This window comes from Vombatus ursinus, unplaced genomic scaffold, assembly GCF_900497805.2.
Source record: "Vombatus ursinus unplaced genomic scaffold, bare-nosed wombat genome assembly UNPS02014814.1, whole genome shotgun sequence".
NCBI lineage: Eukaryota > Metazoa > Chordata > Mammalia > Diprotodontia > Vombatidae > Vombatus > Vombatus ursinus.
This window is the reverse complement of record NW_020954592.1, coordinates 10,692,298-10,715,980: the sequence shown is the minus strand read 5'-3', so window position 1 is coordinate 10,715,980 and position 23,683 is coordinate 10,692,298. Positions and strand designations below refer to the sequence as shown.

Below are 23,683 nucleotides of genomic sequence, written 5' to 3'. Positions count from 1 at the left end.
ACTAGCTGTGTGACCTTGGGCAAGTCACTTAACCCTGATTGCCTCACTTAAAAAAAAAAGAGATGAAAACAAGATGAGGCAGCAGATTGGGATCTATGAGATGAGTGGGAGTGAGAAGTCTAAGATGACACTGAGGTTACAAAATAGGATAGCTGGAAGGTAGGGTGGTATCCTTGAAAGTAATAGAGAAGTTCAGAAAAGGAGCAGTCATTCCAGTTGAGACCAACTCGCCATGACCCTGTTTGGGGTTTTCTTGGCAGAAGAGTGGTTTGCTATTTCCTTCTCCAATTCTTTTGACAAATCAGGAAACTGAGGCAAACAGGGTTAAGTGACTTGCCCAGAATTACACAGCTAGGAAGCCCAGATTTGAACTCCAGAAGAGGTCAATCTTTCCATACTCATATAGTATATCTACCCATCTCATATGGCATGGTCCTCTACAGGATCCATCTTATTGGCTAAATTTCTGAAAAAATGAAATTTCATTGTATAATGAGATGAGCATTGGTTGCCAGGAATATTCACTTATTGAGAACAGTTCATTCTTGGACTGCCAGATAAATGACAGGTTTCTGTAAAACTCGGGATATAGATATGTTTATGGATGACTATTGAAGTCACCCACATTCATAGAATGCTTTAAAGTTACAAAGGCTTCCAATACAAAAGCACTTGTCTTAGACTCACAAAGAGCTTTTCTCCTGGTCTTCTGAGGTGGGTGGTTCAGAATTATTGTCTCCTTTTTACAAATGTGGATACTAAGGCTCCAAAGACATTAACAGACTCAAGATTACTGTTTTAGGCATTGCAGAAGACAGTTCTTCTAAGTCCTACTCCAACACTGTTTCTACTTTATTAAGTTTCTGGCTGTCTTATGCCTGTTAGAAGTAATTTACATTCATCCATCTGTCCATCTATACATCTATCTAAGAATGAACAGCAATATTCTCCCTCAGTTGTATTGATGACTTTTGTTTTTGTATCACATTCATTTCCTATTCCCCAATTCTTAACTTTTATACCCTCGCTTGTAAGATGGGAAACAATTGAGCAAAATCACCAGTGACTGTGACATTCTGCATCCTTAGTCTCCACCTCTATGCTGAGAAGTATATTTTGTGATTTGGCATTACAATTAATCAGCATTTGACTGTCCTTCAGCATAAATGAGATTCTTCTTCACTTTAGAGATAGTAACTACTAAATTATATGCCGGATTTTGTGTTAATCTGAATATCATGGTATTATTGTATTTCAGAACCCAAAAGGATCTTATCACCCAAGGGTAGTCTATAACTAAGATCCTTCTTGTAGGATATCTTCATTTTCCAATTTCTTTAGCTCCCATTTTGCTTCTTATATGATTCCACTTGATTTCCATTTCTAGTTCTATGACTCCTATCATTTTCCATGACTGACATTTGTTTCCAAAGCAATCAGTCAAAACATGTCTCTTGCCCATACCAGAAGAGTTTTTGCTCCCATGAGTATCATCCACATTCATAATCTCTGTCCAGCAAGGTCTATTCAGAAGCATTCAAGGCAAACAAATATCTTATCAGCATAAGTCTGGGTAGATAATGAGCAAGAAGGACAATTTCCTTAGTAGTGGAAGTTTTTCCTTGAAGCAACCTTATGAACTATTATTTTTTTTCTGGAAATTTACTGTCAAAACTTTGGCTGCCTTAATTCCCCCTTTTGCCTCCTACAGGAACTCTTGTCTTTTCATCTTCCTTTAAGCTTAGTACCTTTTATCCGTCTGACCTCAAGACTTCACACCTTGCTTCATCTCTTCCTTAAAATTTGATATATTAATCTTGTTTTATGCTTCAGTGAACTGAACTGGAAATATGCCCCGTTTTTTCATTCCTCTTACATTACTTAGAACTTCAGAAAGTTACCTAGGTCAAGTTTTATTTTTGCTTTTCTTAAAGTTACAGATACCACCCAGTAGAAGTTTTGAGGACTCTCCCATTGCTGCCGTCACTTTTCCTCCCTCATTTCTTTCTTCCTTGGTATAGATTCTCATCTCAGCTTTCACAGAGGTGGGAGGGGCATTACCAAACAGGTATGATTTTGTTTTGTTTCCATTTTCACTTTTATTTGGTCTGTTTTGTTGATTTCATTTTGGGAAGAAGACAGTACATTTTGATTTGGATCTAGTCATAATAACTGAGCTAACCATGCCATCTTCGTGGAAGGTAGGAATCACCTTACTTCCTTATCCCCTTTTCTATTATTACTAAGCTGTTTGGTTATTTTGGTTAAAAACAAAAAACAAAAAACAAGCAGTGTTGTTGTTCAGTTGCTTCAGACTCTTTGTGACCCTATTTGTGGTTTTCTTGGCATTCTTTTTACAGATGAAGAAACTGAAGCAAATAGGGTTAAGTGACTTGTGAGGCCAGATTTGAACTCAGAAAGATGAGTCTTCCTGACTCCATTCCCAGTGCTGTATCCACTGTGCTACCTATGGATTAAGGGAGAGGAGAGGGAGTTTCCATGTTAATGCTCAGCCATGGCCAAGGATCTCTTGCCTGGGGATAGAATGATGCAGTCTTTGTGATAGTTCTAAGATTATAAGCAGATAGTAAGTCAGTCAGTCAACAAGCATTTATTAAGCACCTAGTATATCAAGTACTGTGTAGTGTGTAGGGGTACAAAAAAGTGAGGGAGTCTACCTTCAAGGAGCTTATATTCTACTATTGAGATATTATATTTTGACAGATAGGTTAATACAGGATATACACAAAATAAATCACAGTGAGTTGGTAGTAACACCTCGGGGAATCACGAAAGACCTTTTGAAAGAGTCAAGAAGGCAGCTAGGGATTCTAAGAGGCAGAGGTGAGGATGGAGAGTGTTTCAGGCCTGGTGGACAACCTCTACATGGCAGCAAGAGAGATGTACCGTTCCAGTTTAGCTGGATTGCAGGGTGTGTGTATGCACATATATAATCTTAATAATCCTAAATAATGTGTGATTATTCCAGTAACCATTTTGGCTTCAGAAGATACAATTTCCTCATCTTGTAGAATGAGGTAATATTGGATTAGACCACCTTGAAAGTCATTTTTGCTCTCTGATTCTAATACTTCTACTCTGGGTTCTCCATTTATGAAAGGGATACCCTGCCATTGAGACATTAGAACCCTGAGAATAAACATGAGAACTATTCAAATTCTCTGGTTTATGACAGCATTTTTAGTTCTTTCTCATTCTAGGTGGGTTTTTAATAGGTGAGAGAAGGAAAAAGATATCTGAGGGGCCAGCCTCTCACTATGTCTGAAACATTAATGCCTAGAATGATGCACTGGAAAGCAAACTTAGTAAGTTTTGTGTTGACTCTAGATTGGAGTAATAACCGATACTGTGTAAGAGTAGGGTTTGAATTAAAAAATGGCCAAGGGTCAAATGACCCCAGTGATAAGAAATCAATATGTTCAGAGAAAATTAAGTTCGATGCCAAATAGCTCTTTAATGAACTTATCATGTAATATCGTATGTTTTCTCTCTCTCTTAGACCGAAGTTCTTGAATCTTAAAATTTTTTTTGTTATGAATTTAACAGTTATCAACAAATATTCTCATATAGTTGTTGTTTTTGTTGTTCACTCGTATCTGACTCTATGTGACCCCATTTGGGGTTTTCTTGGCAGAGGTACTGGAGTGGTTTGTCATTTCCTTCTCCAGCCCATTTTACATATGAGGAAACTGAGGCAAACAGAATGAAATGATTTGCCCAGGATCACGCAGCCAGTAAGTGTCTAAGGCCAGATTTGAACAAAGATCTTCTTTACTTCAGGCCCAAAACTCTACCAATTATGCTACCTAAGATTGTGCATCCAATTGTACAGCTTCTGCCATGTACATTTTATTTTTAAAGTATGTATTCAATTTAATAAGGTAGTAAAAATGGCCCTTTTGTATACCACTTCTGAACTTTTAATGTATTTTAAATGTTTTATTTATACTGTTTTTCTTTTTCTTCATATTTATTACTATCTCCCAAGTCCTTACCCCTCCCCCAAAACCCTTCCTTGTAACAATTAAATAGCTAGATTTAGTTTCCTAAGGACAGAGGACCCCATCTTATCTAAACTTTGTACAGTACTCAACATTAGTCAAGACAAATGCAGAAAACTCTTACCTTAAGGAGGGAAATGCTGGTCAAATGTAAGATGAAGAATATTTGCTGGCTGTTTTGGTGTAAGTCAGAAAGGAAGTGCATTGATTCTGGGTGAGTTAAGCTTGAAAATAGTGAGGCATGTAATAGCCCATATAGCTTGGGTTCAAGTACAGTTTTGGGCTCATACCAGCTGTGTGACTGTGAGCAAGTCATTTCATCCCTCAGTGCCTGAGGCAAATCTCTAAATCTATACATTGGGGAACAGTTGCTGATCTGCATTGTAGTTAAGTCAGTGAGCATTAATTAAGCATTTACTGTTACCAGTGCTGTGCTTAGTTCTGAGAGTACAGATACAAGTAAGACAGAGTTACTTTTTTTAAAAGAGTTCCTTATATTGATGAAATCATAAATCCAGACCAAAAAAGTCTATCAGTACCTGACACACTATCTTTCACTTATAATAAATTCTTAATGAATAATTGTCCAATGAATAAATGAATGCACTTATGAGATGAACATGTTGGTATCTTTCAGAAGGCAAAAATGATGGTTCCTACCCTCAAGGAGATTAGTCTAATGGGGGTGACAATATATGTATATATGTAGACAGGCATGTACACCATGCAGGCAGCTAGGTGGCACCATGGATAGAGCACCTGGCCTGGAATCAAGAAGACCTGAGTACAAATCTGGTCTCAGACACTTAACCAGCTGTGGGTCCCTGGGCAAGTCACTTAACCCTATTTACCTCACTTACCTCATCTGTAAAATGAGCTGGAGAAGGAGATTGCAAACCATTCTACTATTTTTGCCAAGAAAACCCCAAATGGGGTCACAAAGAATCAGATATGACTAAAACAACTGAACAACAACAATGTACGTGATGCATACATAACAGATGCAAGTGAACTTTGGATGGGAGAGCAATAGAAGATAGTGGACCAGGAAAAGCTGCTTGCTTTATAGTGAAATAATGATGGGAAAATGGCCTACAGCATAAAGTGCTTACAATTATTTCTTTTTTCCAAATTAATTAAATAAGGTATTTTCATGTGTTTATTTTTTTTTAAACGTGCCATATCCACCATTCATCTTACTATTTTCTCCCTATAAGAGCTTCTTTCTTTTAAACAATTAAAACCATACTGACTAAGAAGCCATCTATCTGTCTTAGGGCAGGGAATACAACTAGGACATATCAGTTTTAAAATCTGGTGGGTAAATCCAATGGTTATTTCATTGACTATATGTTTGCTAGTAAATATTACAATGCTTCAGCTACCTTTTAGGTCATAATTCTGGCTTTCTTCGAACACCCTGTCACACTATAGGACCCTGAGTGTATCTTTGACAGCTTTCTAGGGAAATATTAACTAAAAGTAAAAGCTTTTGATAAGATCGTAAAATGCTACTAGTGTTATGGTTCTTTCAAGTTAATAATTAACATTTGTTTACCTGATTTCTTTTTTCTTTCTTTCTTTCTTTTTTTGTAATCATTCTTAAAGCTGTTTACGTGTGTGTCTTGTCCTGGATGGAAACTATAATAGTTCAACTGATTATTTACTGCCCCCTTTTTTTTTTAAAGTTCACAGCGCCCAACCCAAGTTCAAAGGCTGATGGGAGAGAAAAACCCATGAAGAGGTTTGCTTGAAGGAAATTTGCTCAGTGGATGGGATCTTGGCTCACAGGAAAAGATGTTAGACCCTGTCTGGCTCTTTTTCAGCCTTGTGGCTGTGACTGCCGCTCAATTCTCCACGGAAGAAAGGGCTAAGGAATTTCTGGAAACATTTAACAAGGAAGCAGAAGAGATATCTTATCAAAGTTCACTTGCTTCTTGGGATTATAACACTAATATTAATGATGAGAATGTTCAAAAGATGGTGAGTTCTAATGACTATGCATGAGTATTTGTTGCCTTTTAGGGATGATATTGAGCTGAATCACAACTACCAGAATGGAAAAGATAATGAGATTAACAGTCAGGCTCGATTTTGAATGGAGTGGGGGAGGGCTTTCATCTTCATCTCTCTTATTCATGATTCCTAGAATGATTAAATGTAACTCCCTTGTTGTGGTATAATAGAAAGAGCTCTAGACCTAGAGTCAGAGATCCTGGTTCTGCCACTTATGGCTTGTGTGACCTTGGGCAAATCACTTATCTTCTCTTGGGCCTTAGTTTTCTCAACTGTAAAATGAAGGGTTTAGACTCATTAATCTGTAAGGTTCCTTCAACTCTAAATCAATAAGCCTCTGAGCAATCTCTGGCCAGTTTCAAGTAATCTAGTTCCTGCCTTATGCAAAATTGGCATCTATAATTCTCATCTCACTTTAAAATTTCATTGCATTTCTAAATAAATATGATTCATTATTAAAATCACAATGACTCAAACTTCAATGTCAACAGAAGCATATATACAACTTTGTGTAAATGGGGAATTTTGGAGAAACCTAAATTATTCTTAGTAAAAGGATTAGCTAGTAATTAAACCCTGACCATGTGCTGGATAAGTGGGGACTTGGGAATTCTTATCCTAGTTGTCACAGAGCTCTAAGGGACTTCCAAAGGTCACCCAGTCTATCCAGAGGCCCCCAAGCAGAACTATATTTAAACCATCTTACATAGATCCTAAGATGTCCTGGGAAAGTCATGATATTCTGCCTGGCATATATAAGTAAGCATTTCATTGTAAATTAAGAGAAGGCATATTTAATCTCCTATAACAATTTACTCATTTCCCCTACAAAGCATGAAATTGTGTATTTCAGACCCCATAATTTGCCAAATTGTCTCCTAGTACCCAAATATGAGAGACAGAAAGAAGTAGTTTATGATCTGCAAATCAATTCAGGTTGAGTGGCAGATACCAAAAGGCTACATTTCAGACCAGTGAAGAATCCTATGCTAGATGTCTCTACCAGGTTTATCAGGGATGACAATGATGTGTGCTGGAAAGTAAGATACCTGAGAATAGGAGTTTGTGGCACTTCCTAGATACAATGCTTTGAAAAAAAAAATCTCTTTCAGAAATTAAAAAAAAATTGTGTCCTGTTAGAACGTGTGAGCAATGCCTGGTACAAAGTAAGTTGTTGACTGACTGGGAAGATTTGCTCATTTGACTACCTGGCATTCTATTCAATTTTTTAAAAGTTTTCTATATGTTAAATACTAAAACTTAAATACACAATAGAGAAAAGAAAAAGAAACATTATAAACTTAAATACAAAATAAGAAAAGAAAAAAAAAACATGTCATTTACACAGCAGAATGTAAGAGAGGATTCAAAATATGCAGCAATAAATTTCCATTTCAAGAAAGCCAATATAATAAATACTACGCATTGTGTTGAGAGCTGTCCATCTTTTCTTTGCTTCCTTGTAAATTTTCTTTTGTTCTTTGCTGTGTACTTTTCACTTTGCTCTTTCCCCCCTTTTATCTGTCATTTTAGAGCCTATTGACTCAGTTGAAAACAACAAATATGTTTGTTGTTGTTTTCCTTCTTTTCCAAAGCTTTTTAATCCTAGGAGAATCAGTAACTTTAGATCTTTAGTAGCATCCTGTGTTTTGTCAAATCTTTCATGCAGATGGATTTATTTTGTACATTTTTGATGCATTTATCACATAATATTTTGTTTTCATTTAAGCTCCATGAGTCAAGGGATCTTGACTTAATGAAACTTTGTATCTCTTTACACAGTAGGCAGTTAAATGGCTATTGAATAAATGGATGAACAAATAAACCTCTAGTTTTTAATGCAAAGCATCTTCTCTAAAATGGTTGTTTGTGAATTATTTGACTTCTTTCTGTCTAGTGATGAAATGATAGTATGTTTTTTTATTAATTTTCATTGTTTTATGACTGATTCAATTAATTAGTTATGGTGGTGGTAGGTTATGACTAAGTGTAACAGATGGGGAGAGACCTAAAGAATATTTGCACTATGCATCTGGATGTCAGGACTTAACACTTGTTACGAAATGAAACATAGAAATGTTTGTGGAAATAATCCTTGGATTATTAACTATTATGCTGTTATCACTTTACCTACACTTATTTATTAGAGCAAAAACAAGTGGTGACACATAAAACACTTAGAAGAGTTTGTACCTAGCTAAGCAAAAGAAATATATCGACTTCATCATAGGAAAAATGCCAACCCATAAATTCATTCGTTCAATAGACAGTTAAGTGCAACTGTGTGTGCAGAGATACAATGTGCAGAGTGCTGCGTGTCAGTGGAGATACAAAGTTCAGAGAACATAAAATGTACTTGCCCATGATACATTTACATAGTGCCTTCATTTGGTGAGTAGGTAGTGCAAATATTCTCCCCTTTTGACAAATGGGATAACTGAGGCATAGTTTAAGAGACTTGTCCAAGGTCACCATCTAGTAGAAGAACCTGGGTTTCTTGTCTACATAAAACCCTGCCCTCTTGCCAATACATTATCCAGCAAATGGATAATGGAATCTACCCATTTTCAAGGAAGAATGAATAGTACGGTGAGATACTTAAATCCACGCAGTGTGTGTGGTTTTCCAAGTAGGGTGGGTGAAAAGAGAAACAGTTCTTCCGCATAGACACTGCTTATGGCCACAAACCTATTTGTGCTTCCTGGTGGACAGTCGTAAAATGAAGAGTGGACAAGTCACGAAAAAGTCAAAGTTGAAGAATTAGATAGTCCTGTGTGCTTTAGGGCACAAACTTCTGTACAGGGCTTTTCATGTGCTCACAAGACATATGTGTGTGGGAAGGTAAATGCAACCAAAATTGGGTCATTAGCTTATCCCGTTGTCTTTATCAAGTATGTTTGAAGGAGAAAATCTACAATGGAGGAATGGAGAAATTTTCATGTGCCTAATGCGAAAGAGGGGAAAAACTGGGCCGTACAAATTCCCGTGAAGATGACTTTGCATCTTATTTTACCATAGATGAGAATGCATCCTGCAAATGAAGCTCTGAGTTTATGTGGATTTGGTTCAATCTCAAAGATTTCTTATCAATCATATTCTTTGACATACTCTTTGAAAGCCACTCAGAATTTTCCCTGGGTATATCAGAGTTTGGCTTATGTCTAGGTCTTCCTAACAAAAAGAAAGAGGCCTTTTGTATCATTCAGGTTAACATAGCAGCTGGTATACCATAACATTTATTTACCCTGTAAATAATCCAGTGAGTAAAAAGTCCAGTGAGGCTCAATGATTCTCTTTTAGAAAAGACTTTAGATTTTGGTTAAGATAACTGAACAATTTTGCAGATAAGGAACTAGATACCAGAGAGCTTGTTAAGGAACTCATCCAAGATAACACTGACTGCAGGAACACCCAGGATTTGAACTCACATTTTCTAACTTCAAATCCATTATTCCTTCCACCTTAATATGGTGCTAAACAAGTGGGTGAAAGCTATTTTTTAATGATCAAGTCTCCTTTTTTTAGCCTGAGAGGAAATCATTGTTCAGAAGCTATGTTATTTTTAACACTGAGTAAAATGCCCCTAATGACTTAGCAAAAGCTTGCATTTGTGTGATGCCCTTTGAGGATGAAAGGTACGATGATCCCTATCCAGTTTGGATTCATCTCCATGATCTCAAAGGGCAACTATTAATTGGAGATTATTTGTTCATATTAAACTTTTAAAAATATTCAAAAGTATCCTTTTAAATTTAAAGAATGCATATGATGAAGCACATTTAGGAGGACTGACATAAATGGTAATATGTTGGCAAATGTTAGAGGAAGATTGTAAAATTTTCCTTACAAAATGACAGGCTCCAAGGTATTAGTTACAATCCAGGAAAAGGAATTGAACAAAGTCACTGAATCAATCAATTTTTATTTATTAATAAATAATAAATTTTTATATTTATTTATTAAGTGCCTACTATGTGCCAGGCACTGGGGTGTATATACAAAGACAAAAGTGAGTCACTCTTTCCCCTCAAGGAACATACACAGGTTACACCTCACATGCTGAAGGCCTTCCTCTAGGTTTTTTTTTTTTTTATTTAACCAGAAAAGCACTGAGATTAGCCATCTGTTCAGCTTCTCCTACCTACTTTTCTGCTCTTACATTTCCTTAGTAATATGCCACTTATTGCGTTTGGGTCTCAATTGGAAATAAAATGCTTATGCCCAGCATGTATATCTCTCTATTGCCCTATTGCCTGTAACTATGATTCTTTGGATGTCATGGTGATTCAAGGTCCACAATCATATAGGGATCACTGGGAGAATATTTGTGATAAAAAAAAAATAGGTTTTTGCACCATGGAGTAGCTTGGGATTATAAAAAGGACTTCACATTCCCAGATGTAATTCAGCTTGCTCTTTTCCTTTCATTCAATTCTGGATGTAACTAATTGTCTGTCTGTAATGCCTGTTCCAGATTTTCATACTGTTGTACTAACTCAGTGGACTGGCCATCCAACAACATGCCATTGTCTGAATAGTAGGCACTTTTCAACCATTTAGTTTTTCCTATATGGATGACTACACCAATCTCTTTTGAGTAATTATGGATCTCATAGAAGAGGTCCTTTAATAAGTAGGAACTTGATTAATCAGGACAGTATCATACATAAACAAGAGCATCTGGAAGAATTTAACATCCCTAAGGAATCCTTTTTCCATCTGGATCTTTCAGAGTACAACTTAGATGTTAATAGTTGAACAAGAATATGTCCTTCTCTTGATGATAATATGCAGTCATTAAACAGTTATGGTTGCATTATTCAAGAGATCTTGTATGACTTAAGGTATACAGGAGAGGCTTCTTACTGAAGGAGAGATTTTAAGGCCGTGTTTTGCTCTACCAAATCAAATGCCTTTTTTGTAATCAATGAATTATAAAAAAACATTGTACTCTTATATTAATTGTTGTTCAGTCATGTCCAACTCTTCGACTATACTGTCTATAGAGTTTTCTTGGCAAATATCCTAGAGTAATTTGCCATTTCCTTCTCCATTGGATTAAAGCAAACAGAGCTTGAGTGACTTGCCCAGGATCACAGAGCTAGTAGCTAACTGAGACTGTATTTGAACTCAGGTTTTCCCAACTCCAGGCCCAGCACTCCATACACTAAGCCACCTAGCTAACTCCTCTTATATTAATTACCCCTTTTCAATCAGTTGCAGGACTAAACAAATATAGTTTGTTCTAAAGAATTATATACAAAAGCCTTACTTCCTTCTCATATTTTCATCAATGATACCCTAGATACTTGTGTAGATCATGCCTATATAGAGTTTATAAGAATGAGAAAGCAGGGTTAGTAGTTGTTGACATTCTCTTGATTTCTTTCTTTTTTTCTTCTTTTTCTTAGAGAGTAATATCTTTATTTCTTTTTAAAATTAAATATTTTATGGAATTAATATTTTGCTTAGTAGCATTTAAAATTAATTAACTTTAAGACATAAGGTATCAAACATTTTTTTAGTCATTTCCTTCCTGTCCTTATAAGGACTTTGAACTGTCCATTTTTGTCTATTCATTCTCATTCACTTTTCCTTATTCTTCTAGTTTTGCTTTTTTTTCTTTTGCTTTGCATTATTTTTAAAAGTTTTTTCAGCCTTGTTTGTATTCTTCATACTTTTCAGTCTTATTTGGATTCTATTTTATTAATATTCTACAGTTAGACATATAAGTTAATTTTCTACCATAATTTTAATGAATGGTTTAATTAATGGTAATTAATTTAATATTCTTCCATTCTACCATTGCTTCTAAGTTTCTGCAAAGTATATGTCTATACAATGCTTCAAAAAATTGAAAATATGGCTTTTAAAATAATAAAATTTAAAATATTAAAATAAAAAACCAAAATAGCTTTTTTATTCCACTTTCAGGATATATTTCCAACAGTGAAATCATTAGACTAAATGGTGTGATTGTTTTTATAGCTCATACTGCACAGTCATAAACCTTTCAAAGAGAATTTTGCAAGTTCAAAATTCCAGCAGCAATGAATGAATTATCTTAATTTCTTTTTCCATTTTGGGGGGATCTTTTCTTCCCCTAAATTATCTTATAAAAAGATCTCTCATGCTTATAGGATTGTGTTGCTTTTGGCATTGATTTCCTTGGTTTACACTAGTCTGATAGAATCTCTCTTCCCAATTTCATCTTTGTAAGTTGCTATTTAGTACTAATTTAAATTCCTTATAACATTAGCAACTGAGGTGATGAGATACAAATTTGATGGTTCTGTTGTCACTGGTGCTGAAAATCATTGTTCTAGAAATAATGTCAATTTTTTTTCTATTTTCTATCTATTTGTTACCCACCTAACAGTTTCATCATCATTGAAGCACCTAGGTGTTGTTGAAGCACTAGAATTGGTTTCAGGAAGACCTGAATTTGAATCCTGCCTTAGACACTTACCAGCTTTGTGACTTCGGGCAAGGAAGAAAGGAAGCAGGCATTTATTAAATGCCTACTATATGCAAGACACTTTCCAAATATTACAACATTTAATCCTTACAACAATGCTGGAGGTAGATGCTATTATTATTCCTATTTATTGTTGAGGAAATTAAGGCAGATGTCAAATGACTTGCCCAGGGTCACACAGTTAGTGAAGAGTTTGAGGTGGGATTTGAACTCGGCTCTTCCTGAATCTGTGTCCAGCACTCTATCTACTGTGCCATCTTGCTTCCGTAAGACAGCTAAGACAAGACACTTATGCTCACTGAGCCTCCATGTCCTCATCTATAAAGTGAAGGTGTTAGACTCAATGGCTTCTAAAGTCTACTTCTAGCTCTAAATCTATGATCCTATAAGCATCTTTGGATGCTCATGGAATTACTTGGCTTCAGCAGATCACACACCAAGCTTTCTATAGACTTATTTTCATTTTTACTGTTTTTGAGGCATAATATTTTTCCCTTACCAGGAATGAGTTTGTATTCCAACTTGGTTTTGCTCTTGACTTTAGTAGTTTCAGAACTCTAAATGACTCTTTATTGTTGGTCCCACATTGTTGTTCAGTAGTTTCCAGTTGTATCTGACTCTTCATGACCCGATTTGGGGTCTTCTTGGCAAAGACGCTGGAGTGGTTTTGCCATTTCCCTCTCCAGCTCATTTTACAAATGAGGAAACTGAAACAAACAGGATTAAATGACTTGCCCAGGGTCACACAAATCTGAAGCCAGATTTGAACTCAGGAAGATGAGTTCAACTGACTCCAGGCCTGAGACACTCTATCCACTGCACCATCTAGCTGCCCAGGAGCTTGGTAAGAGAATTCCTAATATGTTTCTGAGTTTCTGTCATTCTAAAACAGGGCAAATATATAAAAATTAAGGTCTCCAGAATTACCAACACTCAGAGCTGCCAAGATTTCTTTTGTTTTGGCCACTGCTGCTTTTCTTTTCTTAATAAGTCTATTAAAAGGAACGAACCATGAAAAACATCTGTCTTTCGGATTCAACAGTGGTTAGGAGCTGTGTGGACAAGCATTGTGGACTTGAAGAGTTCATTTAAAAAGAAAAAAAAAATCTTCCTTCTCCTGAATCATGCAGCCTGGGTATAGGAGTTGTCTTCCATTCTCTTGGAGAACTGTGTGAGGATTAGCTTTGTTTTGGATGAGTAGCAATAAGTTGTGGATGTTTAATATATTTGAAATAACGTTACAAAGAATAGCATGGAAGAACACAGAAAATCATCAGGTCAAAAAAATAAAAAGAAAAAGGAGAGTATAAAGAAAGAGCCATGATTCTGATGTATTTCTAAAGTACAGAGGTGTGAGGCTATAAGTACTAGATGGAAGCCAAGAGCCGTATATAAATACACCTATTCTGAAAATAAAGACCAGAGGTAATTGCAGCTCCTTAGGGAGTAGTTTTATAAGTACCAGAGATTTTAAATTTTAATGGAATATTTACTTGGGAGCTAATCCTGTAATTTTTTGATTTGGGGTTGGGATTTGGAAGAGTGGGGATAGTGGAAGGAATGAAATGTAAAAACACAGATGAGGGGTGAGATTTTAGAGAGGAGCCTAACTATTTTTATTTTATTTTTTTTAGGCAATTGGGGTTAAGTGACTTTCCCAGGGTCACACAGCTAGTGAGTGTTATGTGTCTGTGGTCGGATTTGAACTCAGGTCCTCCTGACTTCAGGCCTGGTGCTCTATCCACTGTACCACCTAGCTGCCCCGAGAGGAGCCTAACTAGACTCCATAATTTGCATCTAGCACCTCCCTCCTGCCCTTTGCTACTGTTCCACAGGATAGCTCTGGTTCTGCTAGACCAATAGGGATTGGAATTATCTTGATACGAGTCAATATCTGTTTCCCTTCTTATCATTCCCACTCCAGACCCTCATTACACCTTACGTGAAATGATGCTGTAGGTCTCCTTGCCTCACTTTTCCTAACCCATACTGAACCCCGGTGTTCCCAGAATACTCTTCTAAAGCAGTGGTCTTCAAATGTTTTTGATTATACACCCTGCCCCCTTAGCCACCTGCAATGAGAAGGGGGAGTGGGGCTCTTACTCATCAGTCCCACTCCTTGGGATGCCATAAAGGGATGTGAGGAGGTAAAAAATGGAATTTTCCCAGCGGCACCTGTGTGATTCTGTTGTTGATGTGTGTGGGTTATAAATTAGGTTATAATTTAGCTGAGGGACCAATGCTGGCTCACAATGAGGGAAGTTGAGAGCTTGTCCAGAGGAGGGAGGAGGCAGTGTCAGTGCATTAGGGTGAAGGCCAAGTGTGGTTTTCTTAGAGACAAGCCCCACATTAGCTATCCTCTGGAGTGCGGGATGTAACTAATCCCATCTTCACCCATTTCTGACTGGTTGATCACAAATTCTTTAGAGTCATGCCACAGTCACTTTTTCTTGTCATGTTTCAGCTCTTTGGATCTCCCCCCCCCCACTTTAGAGACCATCATTCTAAAGCACTGTTTTTATCATGTCACCACACCATGTCAAACCATCAATGACTGTCCACTATTGAAACATTTTCAAACTCTTCAGGGGCAAGGCTTCAATAATCTGCTCTCAATCTACTCTTCTAATCGTAATTCCTTTTTCCCCCCAATATAAATATTGTGTGCCATCCAGGCCAGTGCCCTTATTACCTTTAAACTGGTACTGCTGGTTCCTATCTCCTTGCCTTTTCTCATGTTATTGCCCATACCTGGAATGCTCTACCATCTCCACGCTTTCCTATCAAAATCCTAACCTAACCCTAACCTAACCTAACTTAGCATTACACAACATGGACCATTCCCACCTCTACAAAGGTACAGAAAGAGGCCTCTCATATCTATCTCTTCTTTGAAATCAAGCTTGTTCTTTATAATTTCACAGCATTCATAGTTGATTATTTTTGATGTAGTTTTTGTATAATGCTATTTTCTTGGCCTTGCTTACTCTGCATCATTCATGAAAATCTTTCCATACTTTTTTGTACTCATATGTTCATCATTTCTTACCATTTGGTAACATGCCTTTACAATCACATGCTACAATTTGTTTAGCCAGTTCCCAATTGATTGACATCTATTTTGTTCCTAATTCTTTACAAGCATAAAGACTACTACCATAAATGTTTTGGATGCATATTGATTCTTTTTTTTCTTTTTCTTTTCTTTTCTTTTTTTTTTTTTGGCTAGGCAATTGGGTTAAGTGACTTGCCCAGGGTCACACAGCTAGTAAGTGTCAAGTATCTGAGGTTGGATTTGAACTCAAGTCCTTCTGACTCCAGGGCTAGTGTTCTATCCATTGCACCACCTAGCTGCCCCCAATGCATATTTATTCTTTCTTTTTTTCAGTGACCTTCTTAGTGTATATGCCTAACAATGGAAATTCTGGATCAAAGAGCGTGAACATTTTTGCCACTCCATTTGCCCAATTCCAAGTTGCTTTCCAGAAGAATTGTACTAATTCACAGCTCTACCAACAATGACTGAGTGTACCTCTCTTTCTTACTGCCTCTAACATTGACTATTCCCATATTTTGCCGTTATTCCCAATTCAATGAATGTGAAATGAAACCTCGGGATTTTGATTTTATTTTTTAATTATTATTCATGATTTGGAGAATTCTTTCACATGGTTGTTAATAATTCACAGTTGTTCTTTTGATAACTGACAAACTCCCATCTCAATGATGTCAAGCTGTTAAGGCCCAGAACTCGAAGACTCTGCAATCCCAGGCAGCTAAGGGGAGGGACTTATACTCCTAGAGAATGGACTGATGGGAAAGTCTGGTCATTAGGTGCGCTAGCCAGAAGTGACTAGCTGACCCTGATCTTTGAGCTCTGACCCTGAAGTAACAAGAGAATTAAGCTATTTGAGAATGAAGAAATGAGTAAGTGAAAGAGCATTTTTCATCCATTCATAAGTGTTTTACTATATGTGATGCTTTGTAGAAAGCAATGGGAACTGCAGATATAGGAGCCAGCCCTCAAAAAGCTTGTTTAAATAGGAGAGACTACTGTATAGGAGAGTGGTACCCAGGGAAGGTTTTTATAGTTAGGAAAGTCTTGGGAATGGTGAATGGAACATTAGGGCAGGTCTACTGACCCACTTTTGCCAGAGGCAATGACAATTTTTATTTAATTATAGTTCTCAGGATGAGAGGTAGAAGAAAGTAGGAGGGGCAAGGTTAAAGATGGGGACATAGAGTCCCAGGGGCTCAGAGCTAAGTGACTTAGCAACTCCTCAGTAGCCTCTCTTGGTCTGGTTTGCAGGGTGAAGCAGCAGCGGCAACAGCAGGATGGGTAATGACTAAGGGGAAAGATGAGGACATTTGATCCCAGAGATTACAGAGCTAAACCCTAACTTTGAGGCCTGACCTTGAACAAAGATTTAAGTCATTTTAGGAAAAATGAGATTCTTCTCAAAGACCACTCTCTCCTAGATGCTTACATCTCTGGGTCACATTGGTTGAAGCAGTTCAATGATTCTGTCCTTCTCTTTTTTTGTTACAGAATGAAGCAGCAGCCAGGTGGTCTGCATTTTATAAATCTCAGTCCAACATTTCCAGAACATTTCCACTAAATGAAATTTCAGATCCCCAAATCAAACTTCAACTTAAGTCTCTCCAAGAGAAAGGAGCTGCGGTGTTATCAGCTGAGAAGAGTGCACGGGTAAGTTGGCAGAAACAAAGGTGTTGGTCACTAGAGCTAAAATGTTGCTATTGTATAGTCATGTTTTAGTCGTGTCTGCCTCTTTGTGACCCTTTCTTGGGGTTTTCTTGGCAGAGATATTGGAGTGGTTTGCCATTTCCTTCTCTAGCTTATTTTGCAGATGAGGAAACTGAGGCACACAGGGTTAAGTGACTTGCCCAGGATCACACAGTTAGTGTCTGAAACTGGATTTGAACTCAAGTCTTCCTAACTCTGGACCCAGAACTCTATCCACTTTACCACCTGGCTGCCCTAGAGCTAAAATACTTGCGGGAAAATAGGGGGAAGGAGCAGGTAATGTAAAGCTAGGGCTGGTGTTAAGCAGACTTTTAAAAAAAAATTCTGATCTACAAATATAGCCTTATGTATTTTCAATGGAGTGAGTTAGCTTTCCAAGGCTCAGGATACCCTTAAAGGGAGGCTTAGCACAGAAGACCTCATGGTCCTGCTGCTGTGGAAAGAACCCTGGGCTAGGAATCAAGAAGTGTGGGTTCTAGTTCTAGCTCTGTGACCTCAGGCAACTCATCTCATAGCAATATAGCTATCTATAGAGATTGAGATAGATACAAAGATAGATGGATGATGAATACATAGCAATATCTAGATATCTCTTTATATTTAAACATATATAATGTACATTTATCTGTATCATGACATGATATAGAAAAAATCTAGAGATATAGAGAATTAAATATATTAAATATAATAAAATATTAAATATATTTAAATGTATAGACATCTAGATATTGCTATCTATCTATCACCTGTTTATCCATTTCTATCTAGCTATCTATCATCTAGCTAGCTACATAAAAACATGTTCACAGATACTAGGTTAAGAACCCTAGCTCTGTAAGAAGTTTTCCAGAAAATCAGGAAAGACTTACATGACCTGATGCAAAGTGAAGTGAGCAGAACCAGGAGAACATTGTACGTAGCAAAAGCAATATTGTACAATGATCAACTGTGAGTGATTAGCTACTCCATGCAACACAAAGATCCAAGACCCACCTCCAGAGAAAGACCTGATGGAATTTGAATGCAGATAGAGGAATACTGTTTTTTTTAACTTTATTTTTCTTAATATTTTTATTTGTGTTTTTTTTCACAGAATGACTAATATGGAAATATGTTTTTCATGACTGCACATGTAATATCTATGTCAAATTGCTTGCCTTCTCAATAAGGGAGTAGGAGAGAGAGGGTGGGAGGAAATTTGGAACTCAAAATTGTAAAAAATGAAAGTTAAAATTGTTTTTACATGTAATTGAGAAAAAATAAATAAAATTCAAAAAGAAAAAAAAGAACCTTAGTTCTAGTGCTATCTTAGGACCAAGGTCTTTTTATCTTGTACTTTTTGTTGTGGTAGCATCTTTGGCTGGTAAATTTCAGAGTTTGTTGATTTAGAATCTAAAGATTTAGAGCAAGATAGGATTTTAGCAAAAGATTTAGAGGAAGAAAGGAATTTTATAGATGAGGAAAATGAGGTTTATCAAGATGGACTGACTTATTCAAGATCACCCTGGTCAGTAAGTAGAAGAATGAAGATTTGGACTCAGATCTCTCTTGACTCTTACTGTGTCCATTGCCTTAGCTTCCTGCCTGGGATCTCTGTAGTTCTCATTTATGTTTTATGACCCTGAATTATGCATTGCAAGTAGTGAAGACTTTGAATATGACCTTATAAAACAGCATTTCCCATTCTTCTGAGACCCAGGGCAGCCCTACAAACGTCATCCAGAGAATTGATCAATTCCAGCTTTGCTGTACACAGCATGATTCTCTAGGACTGCAAGAAAACTCCTGGAAACTTAACAGTAGTGAAAAGCAAAATGACCAAGAATTATCAAAAATCAATATGCCTATCAGCACCTGACATTTATCTATGATCTTTCCTCTAACAGTTTTTGTTTCTTTCAGGGCCAAAAGTATGTTAACTGGCTTTAGCCTCTGTATGTGCAAAGATTTTCTACCTCTACCACTTTGTTCAAGGTTACCAAAGGTTTCCTCCCCCAACCTTTTAATAATAATTATAACAGCTCCTCCACTGAAGTCCTACTCTGACATGTCATCATGGCATGGACCCAAACATATATTAAATGCCTACCCTAGTATTTATGTGCCAGGTACTGGGAGTCTTGAACCCAGATCACTTAATTCCATACCTATTCTCTTACTATTACACAATGCTGACTGTAATCTTTTCCTACCATAGAACCGTAGCATTTTCAGCCTTGTGAGTGTTAGAGGATAGTACCTTTGGAGAAAAGCATCCCCAAAGAACCATTATATCTAGATAAACCTTAGACTGCCTCCAGCAGTGCCATTGTAGAAGCAGGAATGATATTTCTGTTGTTCTTTGGAAAGAAATTAAAGTTCTCTGTTATTTGTACTAAATCTTCCTAGGAAGAATTAGTGGTGATGAGGTAGGCAATCTGGAAGAAAGACAGAGGGAAAAGAAATTATTTCTAGTCTTTCTTTCTACGTACTTCAAGCCCTCACCTCCAAGAAACATTTTCTCTTTGTTACACAGACATTCTCTCCAAAATTGCTTGTTATGATCAGAATATAGACCAAATCTCTAAAATGAACTGTCTTTTGATAAAATAAATATATTAAATATGTCTAATATGTATTACATGTAACATATAGTAAATAATATATAGTATTTTTCATAATACATACACACACAAGCATCCACTGCAAAATAACATTTATTATAACTACCTCAGTTTTTATACAAAAATGCATGTTTAAGGGCAGAATCGTGCTACCTATATCTGGACTAGTATGATCATTCCCTTTGACATGGGCTCAATTCATAATGAGTTGAGGTATGATTGAAGCAAATGTAGTGTTGTAGATATTACAGTATTTTCTTGTTTGACCCTCACAACGACCCTGTAAAGTGGATATTATTTTTATCTTCATTTTACCAGTGAAGAAACTGATACTCCAAGTGGTTAAATGTCTTGGTCAGGGTCACACAACTAAAAAACAATTGAAGCAAAATTGGAACCAGGCTATGTCTACTTCAGGTGCTATAGTGCTCTATCTGTCATACCAGGCTGCCTCATTATCAAAATAATAATAATAGCTAACATTTTTATATGACACATGAAGATGTGCAAAGCCCTTTACATACTATTTGATGCTTACAACCTCCCTGTGAAGTAGGTGCTATTATTATCCCTCATTTTACAGATGAGGATACTCTGTCAACACAGAGTATAGTGACTTGCCCAGAAGCACAGAGCTAGTGAGTGTCTGAGGTTGGATTTGAATTCAGGTCTTCCTAACTCCAGGTCCAGAGTTCTATACACTGTTTCATCTAGCTGTATAAATACATATATATATATGTATGTATGTATGTATGTATATGTATATATACGTGTGTACATACATACATACATATATACTTCATATATATGTCTATGTATATATAGACATATATATATATATATATGAAGTAGTCATTCCATTGTCAGATGGAGGGCCAGCATGTTAGCCTCAATTATCCTGCATTTATTTTCTGTCGTGGTTTTTCTAACAATGCAATATTTTGATTATAGCTGAATACAGTCTTGAATACCATGAGCACTCTCTACAGCACTGCAACCATCTGTAACCCAAAGACTACTCAGGAATGTTTGTTGCTTGAACCAGGTACTCTATATGTTCCAAGTTAGGGATGTCCCCCCCATTTCCAGGTTTTCCAAGTGTTTAATGGGTTTTAGGCTTCGAAATGTGTGCATGTCTTAGGGATAGACACACATCTTCCCTCTCCAGTCTTAGTATACATTACTCTCCTTCATGGAATCAAGCAAAACCAGCTTCCTCACTCAAGCCATCACTCTGTCTCCCCACCACACCTTCTCACAGGCTATTGTCCCCCATGCCTGGAATACTCTCCACATGTTGGAATCCCAAATTCCCCTCAAAACTTAATTCTTCAACTTCATAACTGTTAATGCCCTCCAATTACCTTGTATTCATTTTGCATCTGCCTATATGTGAATGTATTGTTTTCCCTAAATAGAAAGTGAGCTTCTTGAGGAAACTCTTGAGGAAGTTTTAATTCTTGTCTTTTTATCTCCAGTGCCTAGCATAATGGCTGGCACATAGTGGTACTTACTAAATGTTAACTAATTGATTAGTAATATAGCTTACGACTTTTGCCATGTCTAATCACCTAGTTAGTAGAAAAAAGATTTGTTTCTTTAAAGGTTCTATTAAATTAGCATTGAACATCAGTACAAATAACTAAACTTGTTTAATGATTATTTATGTTTAAACTATTTAATTTAAACATATAAAGTCTCATAACATTTTGGTCATCCTCTGTAAAAATTCTATGTCCATTAATTTTCATTTACTTTTCAAGAATTGAAATTTCCATATTATTCCTTCATTGATAGCTTCTAAGAATATTATTAAGTGGTTTATTAAATTTAGGTCCAGTTCAGAAATACATACATATCCACTTTCATGTATTTTGTGGTAATAGGTTTGGACAAAATTATGGAAGAGAGCAAAGATTATTATGAAAGGCTATGGGCCTGGGAAGGCTGGAGATCTAAAGTTGGCAAAGAAATGAGACCATTATATGAAGAATACGTGGAACTAAAAAATGAAGTTGCAAAAGGAAATGGTAAGTTTGTGCTTTATCTTCTAGAGGGACCATATTTCTCATAAATGAAAATCAGTGACGTTTCCAACACCTAACTAAGGATCAGGGCTGTCACTGAATTTAGGGTTTTCTGCTGCACTATCAGCTCCAGTTTACCTGACATTCATCTATGATCTTTCCTCTACCACCATAAAGGTGAGGAAACAGCTCTGAAAAAGTTAAGTAAGGAGGGCCCTCAGGTGAGCTACATCTTCATTTCTTACCAAGTTGCACTCTGGATTCTTCTAGCATATTTCTAGACCTGGACACTTACTTCCTAGCCCCCTTTCAGCTTTCTTTTATGTGCTTCCATTAGAACATAAACACCTTGAGAGCAGGTACCATCTTTCGTTTTGTTTGTATTCATATTCTCAGCACTTATCACAATACCTGGGACATTGTAAGTGCTTAATAAGTGCTTGCTGAGTGACTACCAGATTTGTCTAAGTTCTCTATAACTAGATCAAAGAATACAGAATCCCAGAGTTGGAAGGGACCCCGTAATTCATAGATTTAGAAAAATTGAAAAGTATCTTAGAGATTATAAATACAACCCCTTCATTTTACAAATATGTACAGGGAATACCTCTGAGATATTGCAAGTTCCGTTCTAGAGCGCTAAAGTGAACATTGCAATAAAGCAAGTCACATAAAATTTATGTTTACATTATGTGGCCTGTTAAGTATGCAATAGTATTATGTATAAAAAATGTACATATCTTAATTAAAAAATATTTCATTGCTAAAAATGCTAGCCATCATCTGAGCCTTCAGTGAGTGGTAATGTTTTTGCTGGTGGAGGGTCTTGCCTCGATGTTGACAGCAGCTGACTGAAGGTTGGGGTGGCCATGGGAATTCCTTAAAATAAGACAACAATGAAGTTTGTTGCATTGATTGACTCTTCTCTGTAGCATGGGATACTGTTTGATAGCATTTTACCAAAATTGGAGCCAATCTTCTCAAACCCTGCTGCTGTTTTATCAACTAAGTTTATGTAATATTCTTCAATTTTGTTGTGTCTCAGGGAATAGGAAGGCCCAAGGAGAGGGAGAGAGATGGGCCACAGACTCATTTATGGGCTGTTTGCTGTATTATATGGGTGTGGTTTATGGCTCCCCAAAACAAACAATTACAATAGTAATATCAAAGATCACTGATTACAAATCACCAAGATAGATACAATAATAATAATGAAAAAGTTCAAAATATTGTGAGAATGATCAAAATGTGACACAGAGACATGATTTAAGTACATGCTGTTGGAAAAAAATGATGCCAATAGACTTGATACAGGGTTGCCACAAATCTTCAATTTGTAAAAACAATATGCAATATCCACGAAGTACAATAAAGCAAAGCACAATAATGTGAAGTGAAAGAAGGTATGCCTGTAAACTGTCATCCAATAAAGGTGAAAGGGACTCATTCACACAGGTAGCAAATAGAAAAGTTGACATCTGAACCCAGGTCCTCCAGACTTTTAAGTCTAACCTATACCTAACCAGGAATCCCTTTTATAACAACTCCCAAAAGTAGTCGTACAGCTTTTTTTTGGAGGGGGGGGCAAGGCAATTGGAGTTAAGTTAACTTGCCTAGGGTCACACAGCTAGTAAGCGTCAAGGGTCTGGTCTAAGTCCAGATTTGAACTCGGGTCCTCCTGACTCCAGAACTGGTGCTTTATCCACTGCGCCATCTAGCTGCCCCAATATAGCTTACTTTTGAAAGACCTAGAGGTCTACCTCTGAAAACAA

General features: G+C 36.7%; 1 protein-coding gene across 1 annotated transcript in view; it reads left to right on the top strand.

Annotated features, from left to right (window-relative positions):
* Positions 1-100: 100 nt before the first annotated feature.
* The window catches only part of ACE2 (angiotensin I converting enzyme 2), a 64,973-nt gene continuing 41,390 nt past the window's right edge, over positions 101-23,683 (top strand). The window contains exons 1-5 of the mRNA XM_027835355.1: positions 101-135; positions 5,849-6,005; positions 17,066-17,224; positions 20,836-20,929; positions 21,771-21,914. Coding sequence (XP_027691156.1) covers positions 101-135; positions 5,849-6,005; positions 17,066-17,224; positions 20,836-20,929; positions 21,771-21,914 — 589 coding nt within the window. The remainder of the gene's footprint in view (positions 136-5,848; positions 6,006-17,065; positions 17,225-20,835; positions 20,930-21,770; positions 21,915-23,683) is intronic.